Genomic DNA, 19,867 nt, shown 5'->3' with positions numbered 1-19,867 from the left:
GACAACTTAAATTTTATTTTGGATGTAACAACCCAAATAAATTAAAAATAGCAAGGTTTTAAATGCTCCCATTACATATATTAGAATTTTCAGCAAATCTGCTTGAGTTACTGGACTCACATTCCTTTCTAGATTTAATTTTAGAATCACAAGAACATTCTAACCTAGAAAAGAGAAACTAAGAACTTTAAATAAATTAATTTCCACAAACCAATATAATCTATTGCAAAAATATCTTTTATAATATACTGTAGAAAGACTTACATTAACTTTATATTAAGTAACATTGCTAGAAACATGATGCATCTATACCATAATTATAAATCTTAAAATTCTCTAAAGGAAAATAACTGAATTAAGGTAAATTTCTATTAGTACCCTACATTTTGCAATTTCATTATTTGTAATTTTATAAATCTGCGATTTGTAAATTTCATTATTACTTGCAAACAATAAAAGTAATAATGAAATAAATGTACCTCTTACCGTGAGAAATCATAAATGACTTTAATACTTCAAAAGATCTGTGATTTTAGCTGAAGGCTCTCCTTCCACCCATGCAGATCAAGGCCCTAGTATGTCTTAGTAGATGGTTTCATGAGTTACTATGACCAAAAAATATCCATCAATTAGTGGCCAGACTTCTGGTGAAAAGCCTCTCCACACTTAGCTATCTGACTCTGGGATTATAGACACAGAGAATGTCATCAGGCTTTTTTAGCATGACAAGATATGCTACAGATTATGATTAACATTCATAATTTCTAAGAACCCAGGGTCACCACACCATGATTAATTTTTAAATAATTCTATGGATTTTTGATCTCATTGATGTGAGTCCCCCAATGATGTAGATTATAAATTATCTAGGCCTTCTCAATACTACATAACTCTTGCCCATATTTTCTTAAAAATCTTCCATGAAGGTTAACCCAAGGGGCCTTTTTCTAGATCTCTTGACATTGCAGTTGAAATACATACTTTGAGACCTTTTCTGATCCCCTCAGCTGCCAGGGACTCACCTCCCCAAATCCCTCCAAATGATCTTGTATTTATGTTGTATACAGTTACATGGGTACATGCCTCTCCAGCAGAATGGAAGCTCCTTGAGACCAGGGACTGTTTCATTTTTGTCTTTGTATCCCCACTGTCTAACAGAGTACCTGGCACACAGCAGGTGCTTAATAAATATTTTTCTGACCCATTGATTGTATGGATGCCAATAGGACGTGTTGACTGTTCACCATGAGCCACTCTGTTTTCTTGTAGGACACGGTCAATTTTCACTCTTCAGAGACTGTCATGTTCCATTTATCTTAGAGAGGCGATCAGTAGAAGACAATTAATGCTAAATGGATAGGTCTCTGTTAGGGAAAAGCTCAGGGTCCTTAAAATCACAGTAACTTCTTAAATGTAATACAACTCACTCTTCTCCTCTAATTCAATTCTTGGCCCAGTTCACTATCTATCTTCAGTGTCTACCCAAGAGAAAGGTTCTGACAGACTTGGCAGTCTACAGATTAATTTTTTGCTACATGATAATTATTTTCTTATTGTATAAGAAACATATCTAAGAATTAATATGTTCAGTTTATTGCATTAACAACTGCAGGTGAGTTCTATCCAATTTAGCATACATTTGCTAAATTCCTGTAATGTGTTTAGTATCCTATTTGATTAAGTAGGGAAATTAAAACAGTATAAGGCACAGTCCCTGTTCTCAAGAACCTTCCAATTAAAAGATCAGACAACTGTAAGAAATGATTCATTTGGACCCCTACTTTATTCCAATCAGTGCTAATCAGTTTGATATGATTCCATAGGGGTAGTGATTATAAGTTCTGTATATTAGGCCTCAGAGCTAAGAACCGTATATTGTAAATTTACTTTGCTGCGTCATAGGAGGCTAACCAGAGGCCCTTCACCCTTGTTTTTCCTTGCTATGGTGACCAAGCCCAGCATGGCAGAAGTGACTCAATTACATGGAAAGCCCCCCAACTTATTTTTGTACCTCCAGACCACTCTCTCTTGTCCAAAATGAGTAGGTGACCATCTTATGACCATTTTATGACCACTTAGTCAGTGGGGATGCCCCATGCTTCACCCAACCCAAGATCCCCCTGCTGACATACCACTTTTTGGCTGATATATCATTTTCAGCCCTCAAAGCAAGGTCTATCAACTAACGGGATTCTGTATTTTGTGTAGCCCCTCTAGAGTGTTCAAGTATCAAATCTGGTATCAAGCCTTACAAAAATAAGATCCTGGAAGAAGGAGGCAGCTTAGATTTGTGGTGATCTGAGGCCCCTTCATTAGAGGGGACCATGGACCCTTTAACAAAGTCCTCTGGCTCAAAGCTCTGCCTTAGTGGTTTTTCTTGCAGATTGGGCAATTATAATCCCCACACAATACATATAGAAAATAAGTATACGGGTATCCATCCAAGTCTAGCTTTAAGCTTTAATATCTGATGTTTGGGATACCCTGTATAATATTATTATAGGATGTCAAAATAAATAGCGCAGGAAGCAAGTGTTCTAGAAATTCTACATGTCAATACTTAAGACATGCAGAACTGGGAAAAGGTTGAATTAAGCAACAAAAATACTTTAATGACACCTGAGATCAGTATGTAAATATATTGAAAAATGATAGAATTGTACAACTTGAATAAAATTAGAGATCTCAAAGTTTTCTGGATGCCCCATCCTATATGTCCTTCCTGTACACTCTGCAGCCCAACCAAACTGACTTTCTTTCTGTTCCTCAAACATGCCTTTCCATCTCTCATCTTTGTGTCTTTGCAGTGGTTCTCTCACATGTCTGGAATGTATGCCCTCTTTACTTCTGCCTTTTAGAATTCCTCTCCTTCATTAACATGCATCTTAGGTACCATCAGCTGTAGGAAATCCATCCTGATCCTTCCAACTACTAGTGGGCTATAAAACTACCTTGTATTTAGCAACTTTATATAAATTTGTATTGACCAACTTTATAGTTATGCTACATATAATGTGTATTTTATATGTACTTGTCTCTTCCATTAGAATATAAGTTCTTTATGAAAAAGAAGGGTTTAATTCTTTGATTTATATCCATAGCATTTCATATAGTGCCTGACACTTACTATTAATATTGCTATTAACAATAGCTAGAACTTTCGTAGTGCTTTAAGATTTACAAAGCACTATACAAACATTATCTTATTTGGTTCTCACAACAACCCTCAGATGTAGGTGCTATTATTATCCCCATTATACAGATTAGGAAACTGAAGCATGCAGAAGTAAAGTGACTTGCCTAGGGTTACCCAACTAATGAGTGTCCGGGTGCAGATTTGAGCTCAGGTCTTCCTGACTCAATGCCTAGCACTCTTTCCACTGAGCCACCCAGCTGCTTTAAATATTTATTGATTGATTCATTGATACGTATGGAACAGAAAAGCTAGAAACATAAAAATGAAAGAGATTATCTACTAAAGCCTTACTGTAGTGACCCACATGTGATCCATAGTTCTCAAAGTCTAAGCTATCACAGAACAAACTCTGGCAGGTCCTATCAAATTGATAAGGATTTCATTGCTGTTTCAGTAAAAGGCATGTGTAATCTGTTTAAGTACTAGGCTAGGTAAGCCCAGAGAGATTCATTACCTCATATACTTTTGCTTGGATGCTGTATTCTTAGGTATAAAGGCCATTTGAGATATGCTAATTTATGGTAAGGATTGGTCAGTCAGTGAATGTGAAGAGATTCTGTCTGTCAAGAGTTGTATCACTTGGTAGCTCAAAAGAAGACAATTCTTTTCTGAAGAGCCAGATTCAATTTGATTGAAAAAAGCAATGGCCATGCAAACAAAAGGAGGAAAATGGGGGCTAATATTTTCTTCAAAATCAATCTGCATTATATTATCTTAAATACACAACAACCTATTAAAGAATATAGTTACAAATTGATTCTAGGACACATTCTTCTAAATCACATTCCATTGAGTTATGCAAAGTCTCTTACTGTTTGTTGGCGTTTGGAAACCTGCTCATACCTCCAAGTCATTCTAGTTTCAAATGACATACCCTTCCTTCTTAATATTGCCATATCAAACTCCTATGGAAAGCCAGTGTTCTCACTTAAAGAACATTCAAGCTGTCCTCTATTTTAAACTCCATCCCAATCATAACACTGCCTTCTCCCTCTTTCCATAAGTCTTTTCATCTCATCCACTGAAAAAAAATTGATTTTCAGACCTCAAACACTCTAAATATAATTCAACCCCTTTCAAGAATTCCAGAAACCATCCTTCTAGGACCAAATGCCTTTCTCCTCTGAGTATAGCTAATAGTAATAACATAAGGCTTTTCTGTAGGCCACTCACTATTTTTCCCTTTATGTATGGAAAATAGAACTCCTAATTTCAAAATATAATATTGTGTACATCATGAATATTTTATGAAAAGAATAAATACTTATAAGAAAAATTGCTTTAATTTTACTTTTGGATCTTTTACTCCCTTTTCACAATACCTTTCTGTTTATGTCATATTCAGAATGGACTCCCAGGATATCCTGAAGATTAGCATCAGGAAATGTAGTCTGAAAAACACTTTTAATGATGTCCACAGTTAATAAGTCTCCTTCCTTCACATTATGGTACATCTGTGAAAAAAAAAATATCATTTTTTTTAACCTTTAGTGTAGCCAATTTACTTTTGTATTGCTATATATCTTGATGAAAATGGCTAAAGAGCATAACATGTCTTGTACTGGTATAAAATACATAAAGGTCATGTATCAGTAATATATAATTGCATGAATAATATCTCATGTTCACTAGAAAACAAAAATAAGTAATATCTCATTTACCCTAGAAAGAAAATGCATTCAATAAAGTGATAAAACAGAATGTTAGAACTGGGTGAGGAGCATTATCATCATATACTTTAAAGTTTGGAAATTACTTTACATTTATTCTATCATTTGATTGTCACAACAATCCTGTGAAATACATGCTATTATTACCCCCATCCTCCATTTTACAGATGAGGAAACTAAGACTAAGAGAGGTTAAGCAATTACTAAGTGTTTGAGGCAGGATTCGAAAATTCCTGATTCCATATCCAGAGTCGTCCTTTATTCTACAGATGATGAAACTCAGGCTTATAGAGGTTAAATGTTCACACAGTGTACAAGTTCACATAGTGAGTTAGTGAGAGAGCAAGAACTAAAACTTAGGTTTCCTGATTCATAATCCTGTGTGCTATACTATACTGTCACCAAGTAACTTATGAAAGGGCTTTAAAAAACTGTTTAAGAGATTACTAAGCTCATTCTCAGGCAGTCCCAGAACAATTCTGGTCATACAGGTAGTAGAAGAGCTGTCTCTGCCTTCCTTTCTCACCCCCTCCATCAGTTCTGGAGGTTCCAGAATCTACAGGATGGTCAGGCAAGAAGAACATCATTTCCAGGGGCACTTCACCCTCTCGCTTTGGATGCTTGACTGCTCACAGAGTCTGAATTATATGGAAATCAGTAACTCTGTTCTTTCTGTTGCTATGGAGGAATACTACTTCAAATATCTGTCTTGCCATTGCCTTTTGAAATATCCTAGGTTTAACTATCTGCCCTGTCCCTGGGCCCTGCAATTCCCTGGCACTGTCATATTAATTATTTAAGTAATGTAAAGAGCTCTGGGCCTTGCTATCCATCCTAACATCAGACGCTTGGAACATGTAATGGACCTTCCTTTTAAGTCGTCTCTCTCAATTAAAGTGTGAGCTCCCTGAGAACAGAAACTGCCTAGTTTTTTCATTTTTTTATCTTCAGAATTTAGTACATTACTTGGCAATATTTTTATGTAATAAAATAAAAGTACACAGTATACACTTAATAAATGCATTCATTTCATTCATTTATTCATTGTATTCAACCAGATCTGGAACCATAATTACTAAATAAAGTAATACTTTATTTTATTTCATATACATATGTATTCTTGAAAATTGAATCTTATTCTCCCACTTATATTTAAAATTTCAGAAATGAACTATTTTAGTTTCTGATTAAGATAAAAATCAAGTACTAACACTTAACATTTCAGCTTTACTTTTCCATGACCATTAACCTTTGTTACAGTTTTTTTAAAAAAGTGATAGTTGTGTTTTGTTTTTACATTGTAAACATTTTCATATCACTCCCACTTTGCAAGAGAGCTTAGCTAACAAAATAAAACAGTTAAATAAAACTAATATAGTGATCACATCTGAAAGTGCATGCAACATTTCATGCCTGTAGGAACTTCCCCACTTCTTTATTTTAAAAAAATTAACCAAAATCTATTTGGCAAAGTAGACAAGATATATCCTTGACAAAATCCTCCAAACTATACTTGTTAACTTTAATAAGGAGAGAAAGGAGAGCAAACAATTAGCTGGAAAATATTCAGAATCAAGAAATGTAGGACTTCAAAAATATCATGGCAATACATCACAAACAGTTTTGACAATAAGAGAATTAGAAGGCACTGAAAACAGTGAGCAAAGATCATAAATACAAAAAAGACTGATTGAGTATAGATGTTTTAGTCAAATGAGAATAAGTTTTTATATCTTTGACAGCAAAAGTCAAAATCAAAATGCAATTAGAGGGACAGAAATAAGATGGTAATACTGTGTGAGATTATAACAACTGTTATCTGAACTACTAAACAAGCTGTTGACTTGGAAAAAATGGGAAATCAACAAAAGTTAAAACATCAGTACTATCACCACTTCTTAAACAAATTTAAGTAATGGTAAACTCTTGCCATAACAACAAGGCCAAAAAGACTAGATAATGCAAAATAACCAGAAAATGTGATCTCTTTACCAATCAGAGGAGCATGGCAGTCAAAGGCAAACAAATTAAAGTACAAGTTAATTTACAAAATGTTACAGAAGAAAATAATGAAATTGATATATGCAATATCAGCTCAGTAGACTGCAGAAAGAAGTTGAGGGGAAATAGACCAAGAAGGAGCTTAAGATAAAACTAAGCTGAATCAAGTCATCTCAAGAACAATTATATGAAACCAGGAGGAAAACAAATACATGTGAAATGGGACTATCTGGAAATGTGTATGTAATGCACTAATCTCATTGGCAATGACAGTGCTTCCACCACTCTTGTATTCCACAATTTCAATTCCTATTCTACTATAATAAGGTAGGGCATGGATAAAGTCAAGAAGACCTTGTTAACTTGACCAAATACACGGAGAAGCAGTTTGTGCAGGAGGTAATATTATTTTTAAATGTAAGTGAGGATCAGTTTTAAAGATCTCAAAGAGGACAAGATTCTAAACAATGGAAAAGTTTTTTTAAAGAAACTGAGAATATATTAGCACCTTGCAATCCATGTGTAAGATTTTAAGATATTAGTGATGTTACTTTTGGCCGCCATATCATTCCACTGAGTAAAGAGAGCAAATATTTGTCAATTGAGGAAATTTCTAGGATATTCTAGTATTAGTATAACAATTGATATACATTGGATACTTCTATAGAAAAATGTTATAATTGGTGTTGATGTTTGATCCTTCATTTCTCATTTTTTGATATTGACAACTCATTTGAACGGTGAAGTTTAGAATTGTATTAATTACATGTTATATTTTCCTCATTTTTCTTCTCTTAATTCTTAATTAATTTTAAATTTTACTTCTAAATGTCAGTGGCTGACAGTATAGCTACCTGGTTTAGGAATAACTCCCACAGAAGTAATGTAATTTTATATTTCTTAAAATATAATCAATTGTATTTTATAATATCATTTGGTGATAAACCCATCCAGGGCCTCATTACTACAATTAAGGACCTGCCAGGGATTGCATTCCTCTTGTATAACCTTTGGGAATCAAGAATTATTCACTTAAAGAATACAATATACACCATACTGAGACATTATGATAGGGCCTCAGTGGAGGTACAAATTAATCTTTGATGGCTACTTTAAAACACCAAATAAATTTATGACAACAATACATAAAATTGTTAAGAATAACAATTTATTCCATACATAAAAACATATACCTATTAAAAAATTTTTTAATTTATTTCCTTATTTTAAAAAATTGGTCCACAAACCATGGCATTTTTCTTCTCTTAAATTTACATGATACAAATTCAAGGGAAAAATAAAATAAATGACCTAAAATAAATTATCCCTTTCTACAAATACTCACCTTTACTATGGCAGAAAAAGCTTGTGTGATGTTATATTCTTCAATAATGTAATTGATAACTCGCCAAAGGGCAACTCCAGCATCATTATGCCCATCAATTACATCATCTGTATTAAGAATGAAAACAAAACCTGTTCTGGGAAGAAAAAGATGAATGTATTTAACAGCTTTTTTTAACACCGTAATATTTTAAATAACAAAATATATTTGGAGGAAAAAAAGGTCAAGAAGTTCAAGGGAAATAATGATAAAAAGTGGGAAGGAAGGGGGCTGAGTGGTACCAGATCCCAAACTAATATAAAAAAGCTGTAATGATCAAAATTATTTAATACTGGTTAAGAAAAAGAGAGGTTTATCATTGGAACAGATTACAAACACAGTATACAGAAGTTAACACTTGATAAACCCAAAGATACCATCTACTGGGATAAGAACCCACTACTCACTAGGAAACTATAAAAGAGCCTGAGAGAAATGATGTATAGATCAATATCTCATGCCATACACCAAGATAAGTTCCAAATGGATACATGACAGACATAAAGGGTGACATCATAAGCAAATTAGAAGATCAATCAAGAAATTATTTTTTCAGGTTTTTGGACAGAGAAACAATTGTTGACCAAGCAAGAGACAATGGAAGGTAAAATAGACAAACTATTTTTTCTAACTGGGAAATGTGTTGGATCATTGTGTTGATCAGAGGAACTAAGTCTTTCACAGTTGATCATCATTACAATACTGCTGTTACTGTGTACAATGTTCTCCTGGTTCTGTCACTTCACTCTGTGTCAGTTCATATAAATCTTCTCAGGTGTTTTGAAAACTTTGTCGCCGTTATTTCTTTTAGCACAGTAGTATTCCATCACAATCATATACCACATCTTGATTACCCATTCCCCAATTAATAGGCATTTCCTCAATTTGCTATTCTTTGTCACCACAAAAAGAGCTACCATAAATATTTTTGTACAAATAGGTCCTTTCCCCTCTTCTTTGACCTCTTTGGAATACAGATCTAGTAGTGGCATTACTGGGTCAAAGGGTATGCACAAGGGTTTTACAGACCCTTGAGCATAGATCAGGAGAACAGTGGCTACATCATTCCCTGGATCACATGACCTTGGAAACACTGAAAACTTATAAACCCCAGAACCAGCTGTGAAAACAGCAGTAACAAAAAAAAAATGAAACTTAAAACAGTGCTTCTTCAATCAGGTAGGCAGAGCCCAACTTTAACATAAAGTTCAAAGTCCAGAAATAAAACAGAAAAATGAGCAAACAACCAAAAAAAAGAACATAACTTTAAAAAGCGACTATGTTGACAGGGAAGCTCAAAAAACTCAGATGACAATAAAGTCAAAACAGCTACAAGCAAAGTCTCAAAGAAAAAATGCAAATTGGGCACAAACTCAACATAAATTTCTGGAAGAGCCAAGGAAAGAGCAAAAAAATTATTTTAAAAATCAAGTAAGAGTAGTAGAGGAAAAATTGGGAAAAGAAATGAGAATAATGCAAGAAAATCATGGAAAGAGAATTAACAGCTTGGTAAAAGAGGCATAAAAATACTGAAAAAATAATACCTTTAAAAAACACAATTTGGCTGAATAGCAAAATAAGTATGAAACTTCACTGAAGAAAAGAACTCCTTAAGAAAAAGAACTGGCCAAATGGGGAAAAAAGATACAAAGCTCACTGAAGAAAATAATTCCTTAAAAATGAAAATTTGGGAAGTGTTTGGTTTTTCTTTTTCTTTTCCTTTCAATGAGGTTGAGGGAGATGGGAAGGAGAGGAAGCTGATTTTTGTTAATTGAAACAAAATCAAATATAATTTTTTTGTTTGTTTTTTAGTGGGGCAACTGGGGTTAAGTGACTTGCCCAGGGTCACACAGCTAGTGAGTGTTATGTGTCTGAGACCGGATTTGAACTCAGGACATCCTGACTCCAGGGCTGGTGCTCTATCCACTGTGCCACCTAGCTGCCCCTAAATATAATTTTTAAAGACCATAATAATATGCAGTTCCTTTTATGTTATCTAAAAATGTAGATATTTTTCTTTTCAATAAAGAATAATCCAAAAAGAAAATCTAGAAGAGAATAACTCCATAATTATTCCAAGTAGAATCTCAAAGAAGAAAATGACTTAGCCACAAGGACTATAAGAATACTAAAAAGAAATCAAGCAAGAAATCATAAATGAAAAGAAAACTGTGGAAGGAAGGCTTTGAAGGAGAATTAGTAGCTTAGAAAAAAAGGAAAGGAAACTTTATTGAAGAAAGGCTCTCTAAAAATTAGAATGGGCAAACAGAAACGAATGATTCCATGAAATAACAAGAAATGGTAGGAGAAAATAGAAAGATTTAAAAAATAGAAGAAAAATAAAATATCTCCTATCATAAACAGCTGTCCTAGAAAACATGTCCAAAACTTAAATCATTTATTTTTCCTTCCAATCCTTTCCCCTTTGTAAACTACCCTGCTGCTGTCAAGCATACCTTCATTCATTGTGAACCCAGGTTCACAACCTCATCACTATGCTTAACTCCCCAGTCACACATTCACTTAGCATATCCAATCTGTTGCCAAGTTTTGTTTATGCTTTCAAAATATTTCTTAAATATGCCTCCTTTTCTTAACTTAAACAGTCACTAACCTAATGCAGGCCCTCCTTAGATCATATCTTGGACTATTGAAATAGCCTCCTGGTTGTTCTCCCTGCCTCAAATCTTTCCCCACTCCAATCCATCCTACCTTTAGTGGCCAAAGTGATTCTCCAAAAGTGCAGTATGACCTCACTTAATATATTTCAGCGGTTCCTTATTACTTGGAGCCTTCATAACTTTTCAGATTTCTTTGACTCTTCACAAATTCTACAGTACAGTGACATTGGCATTCTTACTGCTCCTTGAATATGACACCCTATCCCCCAACTCTGTGCCTTTTCTCTGGCTGTCCTCCATGTCTAGGATGCTCTTCCTCCTTACCACTATGTATGGCTTCCATCAAGACTCAGCCCAAATCCTACCTTTCTCAACTTCCCCTACTCCTCACTCCCACTGCTAGTATCATCTAGGCATTACCTTCTATTGACAGAGAAGTGATGAACTGAAGGATGCAAAATGAGATATTTTTCTGAACATGTCAAATATAGGAATTTCTTTTGCTTTGTCTTTTAAAAAGTAATTTACTATGTAAATTTAATTGTGCATATCTTGTATGTACAATTTGTTGCATGTTGTCTCCTTTTAGAACGTGAACTCCTTGAGGTCAGTGACCATATTTTTGCCTTTTGTTACATCCCAAATGCTTAGGATAGTACCTGACATACTGGAAGATATTAATTACTTTTTGAATAAAAAGTGAAATAATCTAAGAATCATCAGAGTAAATGAAATTCAGGCTTTTGTAAAAGGCTGGATTCAATATTTCAAAAAGTCTTAAGTGAAAACTGTCCAGATATAAACCAAAAGACAAAGCTAAAAAGATAGAATCCATGATCAGCTTCTGAAAGAAATCTTCAAATGAAAAATCCCAGGAATGTCATAGCCCAAATCTATGAAATATTTTTTTGTAGCTACCACTCTTTAGGAGATGAGAGCTGGGAATAAAATCTTCCAAAAGGCAAAAGATAGAGGCTTACAACTAAGAACAACTTACTCTGCAAAACTTAGTTTAATCTGATAAGGGAAAACTGACCTTCAATGGATTAGATTTTCATATACTTCTGATGAAAAGACCAAAACTCAGTAGAAAATTCAAAAATTCAAACAAAGGAGGCAAGTGAAATCAGAAAGGTAAATACATCTGAATAAATGAAAGGGGCTATCTCATGATGAAGGACTTATATTTTAAGAATTAAAGAAGAATGAAGTACTCCTTATAACTTTAATGTCTTCACGGTCAAAGACAGATATGAGATGAGATGAGATGAAAGGATATGGGAGTGGATCAGTTCTGGTTTGATGGCCATAAAGAGGAAAGCAAAGGGAGATAAAAGGTACTATTTCTCATAATGTGAGAAAAAAAGACTATACAAAGTGGAAGAGGGAGGGGCAGCAGGCACTGTTTGAACTTCATTCTTATTAGAATTAGTCGAAGATAGGTTGAACAGACATGTTTACACAAATACAATGAATTTGTAGGAAACATTAATTAAACTCAAGAGAGAAACATGTAAATAGGGAGAATGGGGAAGGAGTTTAAGAGGGAGAATGGTATGAGGGAAAGAATAGACATTAGAAAAATTTCAGCTTTGAGGGTGGATAACAAAGGGAAGGTTAAAAAAGGAAAAACATAGAAATTAAGAACCAACTGTTGGGATCTGGATGAAGGGAAGAGAAAAGGGGTAGTGGAACAGAAAAAACCTTTTGCTCCAATTAAAGATCACCATCACCAATCACAAACCTATTTCACCACTGAATTCTTCCTTGTAAAGAGAAAAAAGAGGAAAAAGATGGGTAAAGAGATGGAAAAGGACAAGAGGATACAATGGAGGTAAAAATATAACTAATTATATAATATAGACTAATCTATAATAGAATGAATAAGGGAATGCAGAATCCAATAATATGTTGTTTATAAGAAACACATTTAAAACAATGATCCATGGACTTAAAATAGGAGATTGTGCCTTAGGTAAACTAAAAAAATAAGACTGACACACAAAAGAGTGACATGCATGACTTCAGACAAGGAAACACAATTGAAAGAGATGAATAGGGAAATACATTACACTTAAAGGTACTGTATACAATAAAATAATATTAACTATATACATATATTTGTGTGTGTGTATATATATACATACATATATATATATGCATTTATATATATATAAAGGGAGCAAGAGAAACTATAACAGTTGGGAGTCTTGATGGGGACTCCTTTCAAACCTCGACAAAGCTACTAGAAAGATAAACAAGAAAGAAGTCAAGAGCCTGAACAGAATTTTAGACAAGTTAGATATGAGACCTCTGACTATTATTGAACAAAAACCAAAAGGATTATGCATAGTGCTGTTATGTTTGGCACTTTCATAAATATCAGCCATGATCTGTTCTAGGGTATAAAAATCTTATAAGTGTATGTAGAAAATTACATTTTAAACTGATTAGTTAACAAAAATTATATAAATCACCTGATTATTAAACCGATGCAGGAAAAGCTTTTGATAAAATATAATACCGATTTTTATTGAAAACACTAAAAACTATGGGAGTAAATATGATAAATATTAACTACATGAAACCAAGAGTCAGAATTATTTGTAATGGAGAAATTCTAGACGACTTTGCAATAAGATCAGCAGTAAAGCAAGGATGTTCATTAGCACTACTATTATTTGCTACAGTTTTAGACATTCTAGGTATAACAACAAGACAAGAAAAAGAAAATGAGAGAATAAGCCCTATAAAAACGGTAAGGAAATTATTGCTTTTTATTGATGATTTCATTTACTTAAAGATACAACTAAAATCAGTGGAAAGAGTAACTTAAGCAAATCAAAAGGATATAAAATAAAACAACATAACTCACTGGAATTTTTATAAATTACCAGCAAAACTCAACAGGGAAAGTTAAAGAGAGAGAGAGAGAGAGAATTGGTATCAAAGTCGTGGAGTCCTGAGCAGAGTTCAAGTCTTACCTCTTTTACTTTCTGGCTGTGTGACCCTGGACAAGTCACTTAACCTTCAGGAGCCCAGGCAACTGTCTAAGACTTTAAGTCAGGCCTGCACAACATATGGCCTAGGGGCCACTTGTAGTGGCCCAAGAAAAAAATAAGGTTGCCACTGTGCACTATTCCATTTGTCGTGTGACCTGTGGCAACCAACCATCCCCAGTCTGTCTGTAGTCTAACCTATCTGCAGCCTGAAGAAGTTTACAAGTTGTGTAGGTATGCTCTAAGTTGTGGGACAGTTGTAGTTCTACATGGATGGATGAAGTTCTCTGACCAGATGTTCCCTACTAAAGAAATCACTGGTCTGTACCAAATTAAACTAACAATAACAATAACAATAAAATAAAACCATCAGCTTTAGTAAACTGAAAGTATCATTAAATACAGGATATGATCAATGGCAAAACTACTGCTATTATTATTATCCAGATACCAGTCAAATCACCTAAGGAATACTAGACACCTGTGAAAGTGGCAGTAACAAAACAAGGGCATAATCAGGGGATAGTACATAGTGGATCAAAGAATTGGGAGATATGAAAAAAATTTCTATTCTATTGAGAAGGCATCAAAAATTATCACTATTAAGTTCATTTTGGAATGCTGACAGGTGGGATATATACATGCTTTCACTGACCACATGCTACCTGACTAGAACCTTGAAGATTAAGAAGGGTTATTTTAAAATGTGAGCTGTTTACTTTTAAGAGAAATTCAAAGCTTTAGCTAGACAGGAAGATAGATTAAATAAACGCTGAAACTTTCTGACTTTTAATGGTAAAACAACATTTCAATCTTAAGCAACTGTATTTAAATAATATTTAATTATATTTCATTAAAAAGATCAATTTAATATTGCAAATTTGAAATTACCTTAGAGGGATTCTATATTGATAGAATAGTTCAGCAATTTTTACAAAATCTGCTGTAATTTCTTGATCAGGATTAATAAAAAGAACCTAAGAGGAAAATAGAATTTAGTAATTAAAATTATTTTTTATTTTTAAATATCCACTATTCCCCTTGTGAAATTTAAAGTCAGTGTGGTTTTCAGTCGATTGAATTATTAATTATAGTTCTCTGTCAATGTAAACATTTTGGAAAAATTATCTATCAAACAATTTTAGTTTGTGTAATTGTTTTCAAAAGACTGTGGTAAATAGAAATAAATGCCAATATTACTCATGACACTTTTTGGAAGTGTACTATCTTCTTCATCAAACATGTTATCTTATCCTCAGCATATATCATCATGTCTATGCTAAACCTTCAAAACTAAGAAACCAGCACTCCTTGCCCTCAAAAAAGCCTCATACAGCTGTAGGATGCCATTTAATTTAAAATGTATGCCATTCCACATGTGAAAATAGCAATTATATCTTACAAACTTCCTTTATTTTCTATTAGTTTAGAATTTAAAATCAATTCAAATATTTAATATTGCAATGGAGTATAATAAATCTTTTAAAATGAACAGAAAATTGATATCTGAGTATCACTTTATTTGGCATAAAAAGAATTACAACGACTTACTCCACTATAAGCCCCACACTAAAAATCAGGATTTCCAGCATCTTTGAATTAATTCTTGGAGGGCAGCAAAACAAGGTCAACCAAACCACAAGGCTTAGTTTAAGTCTCTGTTCTTCATATTGGTTGTTAAATATCACAGAGAAATGTTAAGTACTTTATAAAATAGGTTTATTGATAAGTAGCCACATTCACAACAGAATACAATCAAATTAATTATTTTATTTATTCCTTTTAGAGAAGAAAATACAAACAGGAGAAATAGTTTTTTTCTGGAACCTTCAGGAGTTCTTTCAAGTTAAAAACTACTATTCTATGGTTTAATAGAGCATTTGGCTCCCAAAACCCTCGGCTCTAGCTCTAATCACACTTTGCATTAGGGTTCAGTACTTTTCAGTTGCTCTGTTCCTTAAAGTAAATAGATTGTATCTTATGAACCCTGTGGTCATATTGATTTTGGGGGAGAAGAAAAGAATGGCTAATTCACCTGAGAGTTGTCATCTTTGGTTAGATTTTAAAATACCTGTTTCTTGGTGGTAAAGTTAGCTTCTTTTACCTTACCCCTTAGAGGATGTTAGCATCATCTAGTCATCTGACAACCCTTCCTCTCCAATTCTAAAGCCCTCTGATGACAATATCACAGATCTCCCTAATTCAGATCTGTTGGCAGGCACCTTTTCTCTAAGGATATATATTAAGGTTTTGCTGTTCAAATTTAAGTTGCACAGAAACAAACCTTCCATTCATAACATTTTTGTTATAAAACTGCCCCTAAAATAGTTTCAACTAAAATTATGTTTTATGGAACTAAACAGCAGATGGGTATGTCTATAATTCAGGCAGTTTATGTAAAACATTTAAATATTCTATAATAGGAGTCAACATCTTGGCACATAATACATGGGTCAGTGCTCAGATGTACCCTAGATGCTATTCTTGAGTTTCCTGGTTGCCATAGCTATTGCCTATTGCACGCCTGCTTTCTTTAGTATAGAAAGTGTGCCACTGAATCTTAGGCTGTGATAACTTATAATACTCTTGTAAATACTTTCCATATCCCAATTTCCCTCTGGTTTGCTTAGTCGAGCATGACAATTCCAAAAAGGCTGCTATTTCTTTGAAATCTATATACTTTGTTAGAGTATGAAATGGCTTTAAAGACTGAACAACTTACCAGGTTATAAAAATTACGCCTAATTGAGGGTATATTTCCAGGGAATATTGGCTCCAAAAGCTCCTGGCAACTCATTGGCCACATAGCATATATATCATCTTGTTCTAAATTATTTATCCACTAGAAAAGAAGCCAATAGTTTATAAAAGTGATACTTAATATTTGGTAGACCTAGGAAAATAAAGCTAGGAAATGAAAGATGGAATAAGTATTTTTTATAGCATGTATACATTTCTTTGTCCTCATTTTAGAATTTGAATTGAAATCAACTTTCAGTGCATGTCTACTATCATTTTAGCTTTTTACACTATAGTCAAGTAGGTATATTGCAGTTTTACAGACCTTGTACACAAATATATGTTTTTCTCATGTTCTTGCTAGTGAGACTTTATGAATAGATCTCAGATTTATAGTATTGGAAATGACTTTAGAGATAGCAATAACAACAACAATAATAGTTGGCATTTATTAAGCACTTTAAAAAACACTTGACATACTTTCTCATTTGATACAAACCCTATAAGCAATTATTATTATTAGCTCTATTTTATGGGTGTGGAAACTGAGGCTTAGGGAGTTTAAGTGATTTGCTTAGGGTCTAATGATTATAAAATGTTTATGAGTCTTCCTAACTTTAATTCTGACATTCAATTCAATATGCTATGCTGCCATCTAATCTCACTGCCACATTTATACAGAAGAAGAAACTGAGACCCAGAGAAGTAACTTGGCTAAGGTCACAATGAGTATTAGTAGCAAACCAAAAGTATTCTGATCAGGAGATCTGATGTAATATGAATCAAATTATCCAAGGAATAAGTTAGAGATTTAAACAAAAGAAGAATAAAATTCACAAAACAGAAGAAAAATTCAAAAATATCAAGGAGAACAACAAAAAAGTTGGAAAGGAATCTTGATATCAGATCTCAAATTTCATTATAAAATAGCTACTAATACTAGCTTCTGCTGAAAAAAACCCCTAAAAAGGAAAAATAGACTAGTTCAGATAGGCAAAATTTAGAAGCACAGCCTTACTCCTTTCTAACATTCCACAAGCACTAACATTCTTAAAGAATTGCTACTTCTATCTCCCTTAAAGAGCCGCAATTTCTATCCACCCAATTGTGAGTGGGAATTGCTCATCTCAATAATAAAGTAGGCATGGTTAGTGTGGATCTATCCAGTTGAAGTCTTGGGTCAAGCCCCCCACCATTGGGTACTTCTACCTTCCAGTCTGGCCCACTGTATTGCAACAAATACTAATTACATAAGCATGGCACAACAGAATTGAACAGAAATGTGACTTAATGGTATACAGTCTTTACTCATAACAAGGAATATAAAATATAATAAAACAATTACTACTTACATCTATGTGTATATATATCTATACCTATAGTATATACACCTATACCTATCACCTTTTCCAGATTATTCAGGCTACTCATAACTAGGCTGTAAGTACAACCCTAAACCAGGTATTTCTAGACATAGTTCAAATGTCTAGAATCAGCTGCTGTCACTTGGAAATGAAATAATTCTCAAGGATAGAATTAACAGCATTACCATTTACAACCTCACTGGCTTTCCCATTCAGGAATCAGGGAAACTTGGCTGTTTAGAATTCCTCTTTTGCTCTAAGTCCTGGCTATCTGGGTGTTCTAGGTCTTGTCAGCTCCTCTTCCTGCCACTTTTCAGCTCACCGTTCTCCTCTAATTCAGGGAGTAGAGTAAATGTCAATCTCCATAGGGAACAATTAGCCCAGGTTTCCTAGTCTTGTGCAATGGTCAGACATGCACAGGTGCCTTACAACCATTGCCCTATGTTTCCATTTCCCTGTCATTGAACAATGCTACAATTACATAATTTTCATCTGGGTTCTTCAAGGACTTATCAGGTCAATTTAATAGGGATGTCCACTTTTGCAAGCTTTATGGGTAGGGCTGATCTAAAACACTCATGCCATACCTTGCTCCTTCTTCCTTCCTTCTGTCTGTGAAACAGAATGAGGAAAGAGTTACATATGCCTTCCTTGATGTTAATAATCAGAGAATTGTTTAAGAGTTTTCTTTTGGAGTCCATTTTCCAAGGAATCTTTTTTTATGATGTGAATATATAATGAAGATTCCTAATTGGCTTTCTATTAGGTGCTAAATGTTTTTCTTGATAGTCAGTGGCTCTTCTTAGGAAGGTTCTGGGATGAACTTACTCTTCTACCTCAGAATTAGGGTCACAGTTCACTATAGACTTCCCTCCATCACATTTATATCTATTTGTACTATTGTTCCTCAAAGAGCAAGGTGAATAGAGACCAAAGGAATTGCTTCATTATTCACAGAAAGCAATTTCCTTCATCCAATCATACGGTCCTGAGTACCACATTCCCGTAAACTACTTTGGCTTAGTGTGACAGTTCTACTTAGTAATGCAACATGAAATATAACATGAAAATAACTAGTTCACTTTAGCATCATACTACAGTAGATACTTAGCAAACAGACTGTGAACACTTGTATAATAGATCCAAAAACTTCTCTGGTTTACTGAGTATACAGGCTTTCTTATGACAGGCTTTCTTTTCTCTGTACCCTTTCTCTCCTCCAGACTAGAATCTCTATCTTTTCTGGAACTCTCCATATCTAGAAACTTTCATGACCAATGGCACAGTAAGCCCTTCACTGACTAGTTCTTAGTACTTCTCCATGTATTATATTGGAAATAATAAAACAATCCATGCATCTACTTAAGTCCCCCTCTCCCACGGCCTACAAAATTAATGTTTCTTGCCTGAGCTGTCCTGTGTTAGGAGAATAGTTATCAAGGAATTCCCATGCTAAATAAGAAGAATAACACTAGCTTATCTATGTTATAGATGTGGAGGATGGTTTCTTGCTAGATCACTGATCCCCTTTCCTCCTCTTGCTGTGACTCTACCATCATCATAGTTGAGCTCTAGATATTACCTTCTTTTAACCTGAGAAGCAGTTGTATACTCGTCTTTTCAGTGACTGAAATCTGGACCTATCTTCTCCCCTCCATTTGTGTCTATCTCTCTGGTGACCATGATCCAAACATCTTTTGCCATGAAACACTATTTATTTGCACCATAACCCCATCATCCTAAGAGTGTGAAATGTGGCTTTGAAATTTCCACTGTTTAAGTTAAAATGTACCTATATCAAAGGGCCTATTCCTTTGATGGAGGGCTTTAAGGTCCTTAAACATCTATACTAGGACAGGTTGGTATAGTCAGATGTGTACTCTGAAATTTAGG

At 34.0% G+C, this 19,867-nt stretch overlaps 1 protein-coding gene across 1 annotated transcript in view; it reads right to left on the bottom strand.

Moving 5' to 3' along the window:
* The window catches only part of UGGT2 (UDP-glucose glycoprotein glucosyltransferase 2), a 212,746-nt gene that overhangs the window by 103,844 nt on the left and 89,035 nt on the right, over positions 1 to 19,867 (bottom strand). The window contains exons 13-16 of the mRNA XM_027855699.1: positions 16,594 to 16,713; positions 14,763 to 14,848; positions 8,213 to 8,348; positions 4,519 to 4,650 (exon numbers count right to left, since the gene is read on the bottom strand). Coding sequence (XP_027711500.1) covers positions 4,519 to 4,650; positions 8,213 to 8,348; positions 14,763 to 14,848; positions 16,594 to 16,713 — 474 coding nt within the window. The remainder of the gene's footprint in view (positions 1 to 4,518; positions 4,651 to 8,212; positions 8,349 to 14,762; positions 14,849 to 16,593; positions 16,714 to 19,867) is intronic.

The sequence above is a fragment of the Vombatus ursinus genome, unplaced genomic scaffold (genome assembly GCF_900497805.2).
Source record: "Vombatus ursinus unplaced genomic scaffold, bare-nosed wombat genome assembly UNPS02011014.1, whole genome shotgun sequence".
In the NCBI taxonomy this organism is placed as follows: domain Eukaryota; kingdom Metazoa; phylum Chordata; class Mammalia; order Diprotodontia; family Vombatidae; genus Vombatus; species Vombatus ursinus.
Note: the sequence above shows the minus strand (reverse complement) of the source record. Positions and strands in the feature narration are given on the sequence as shown.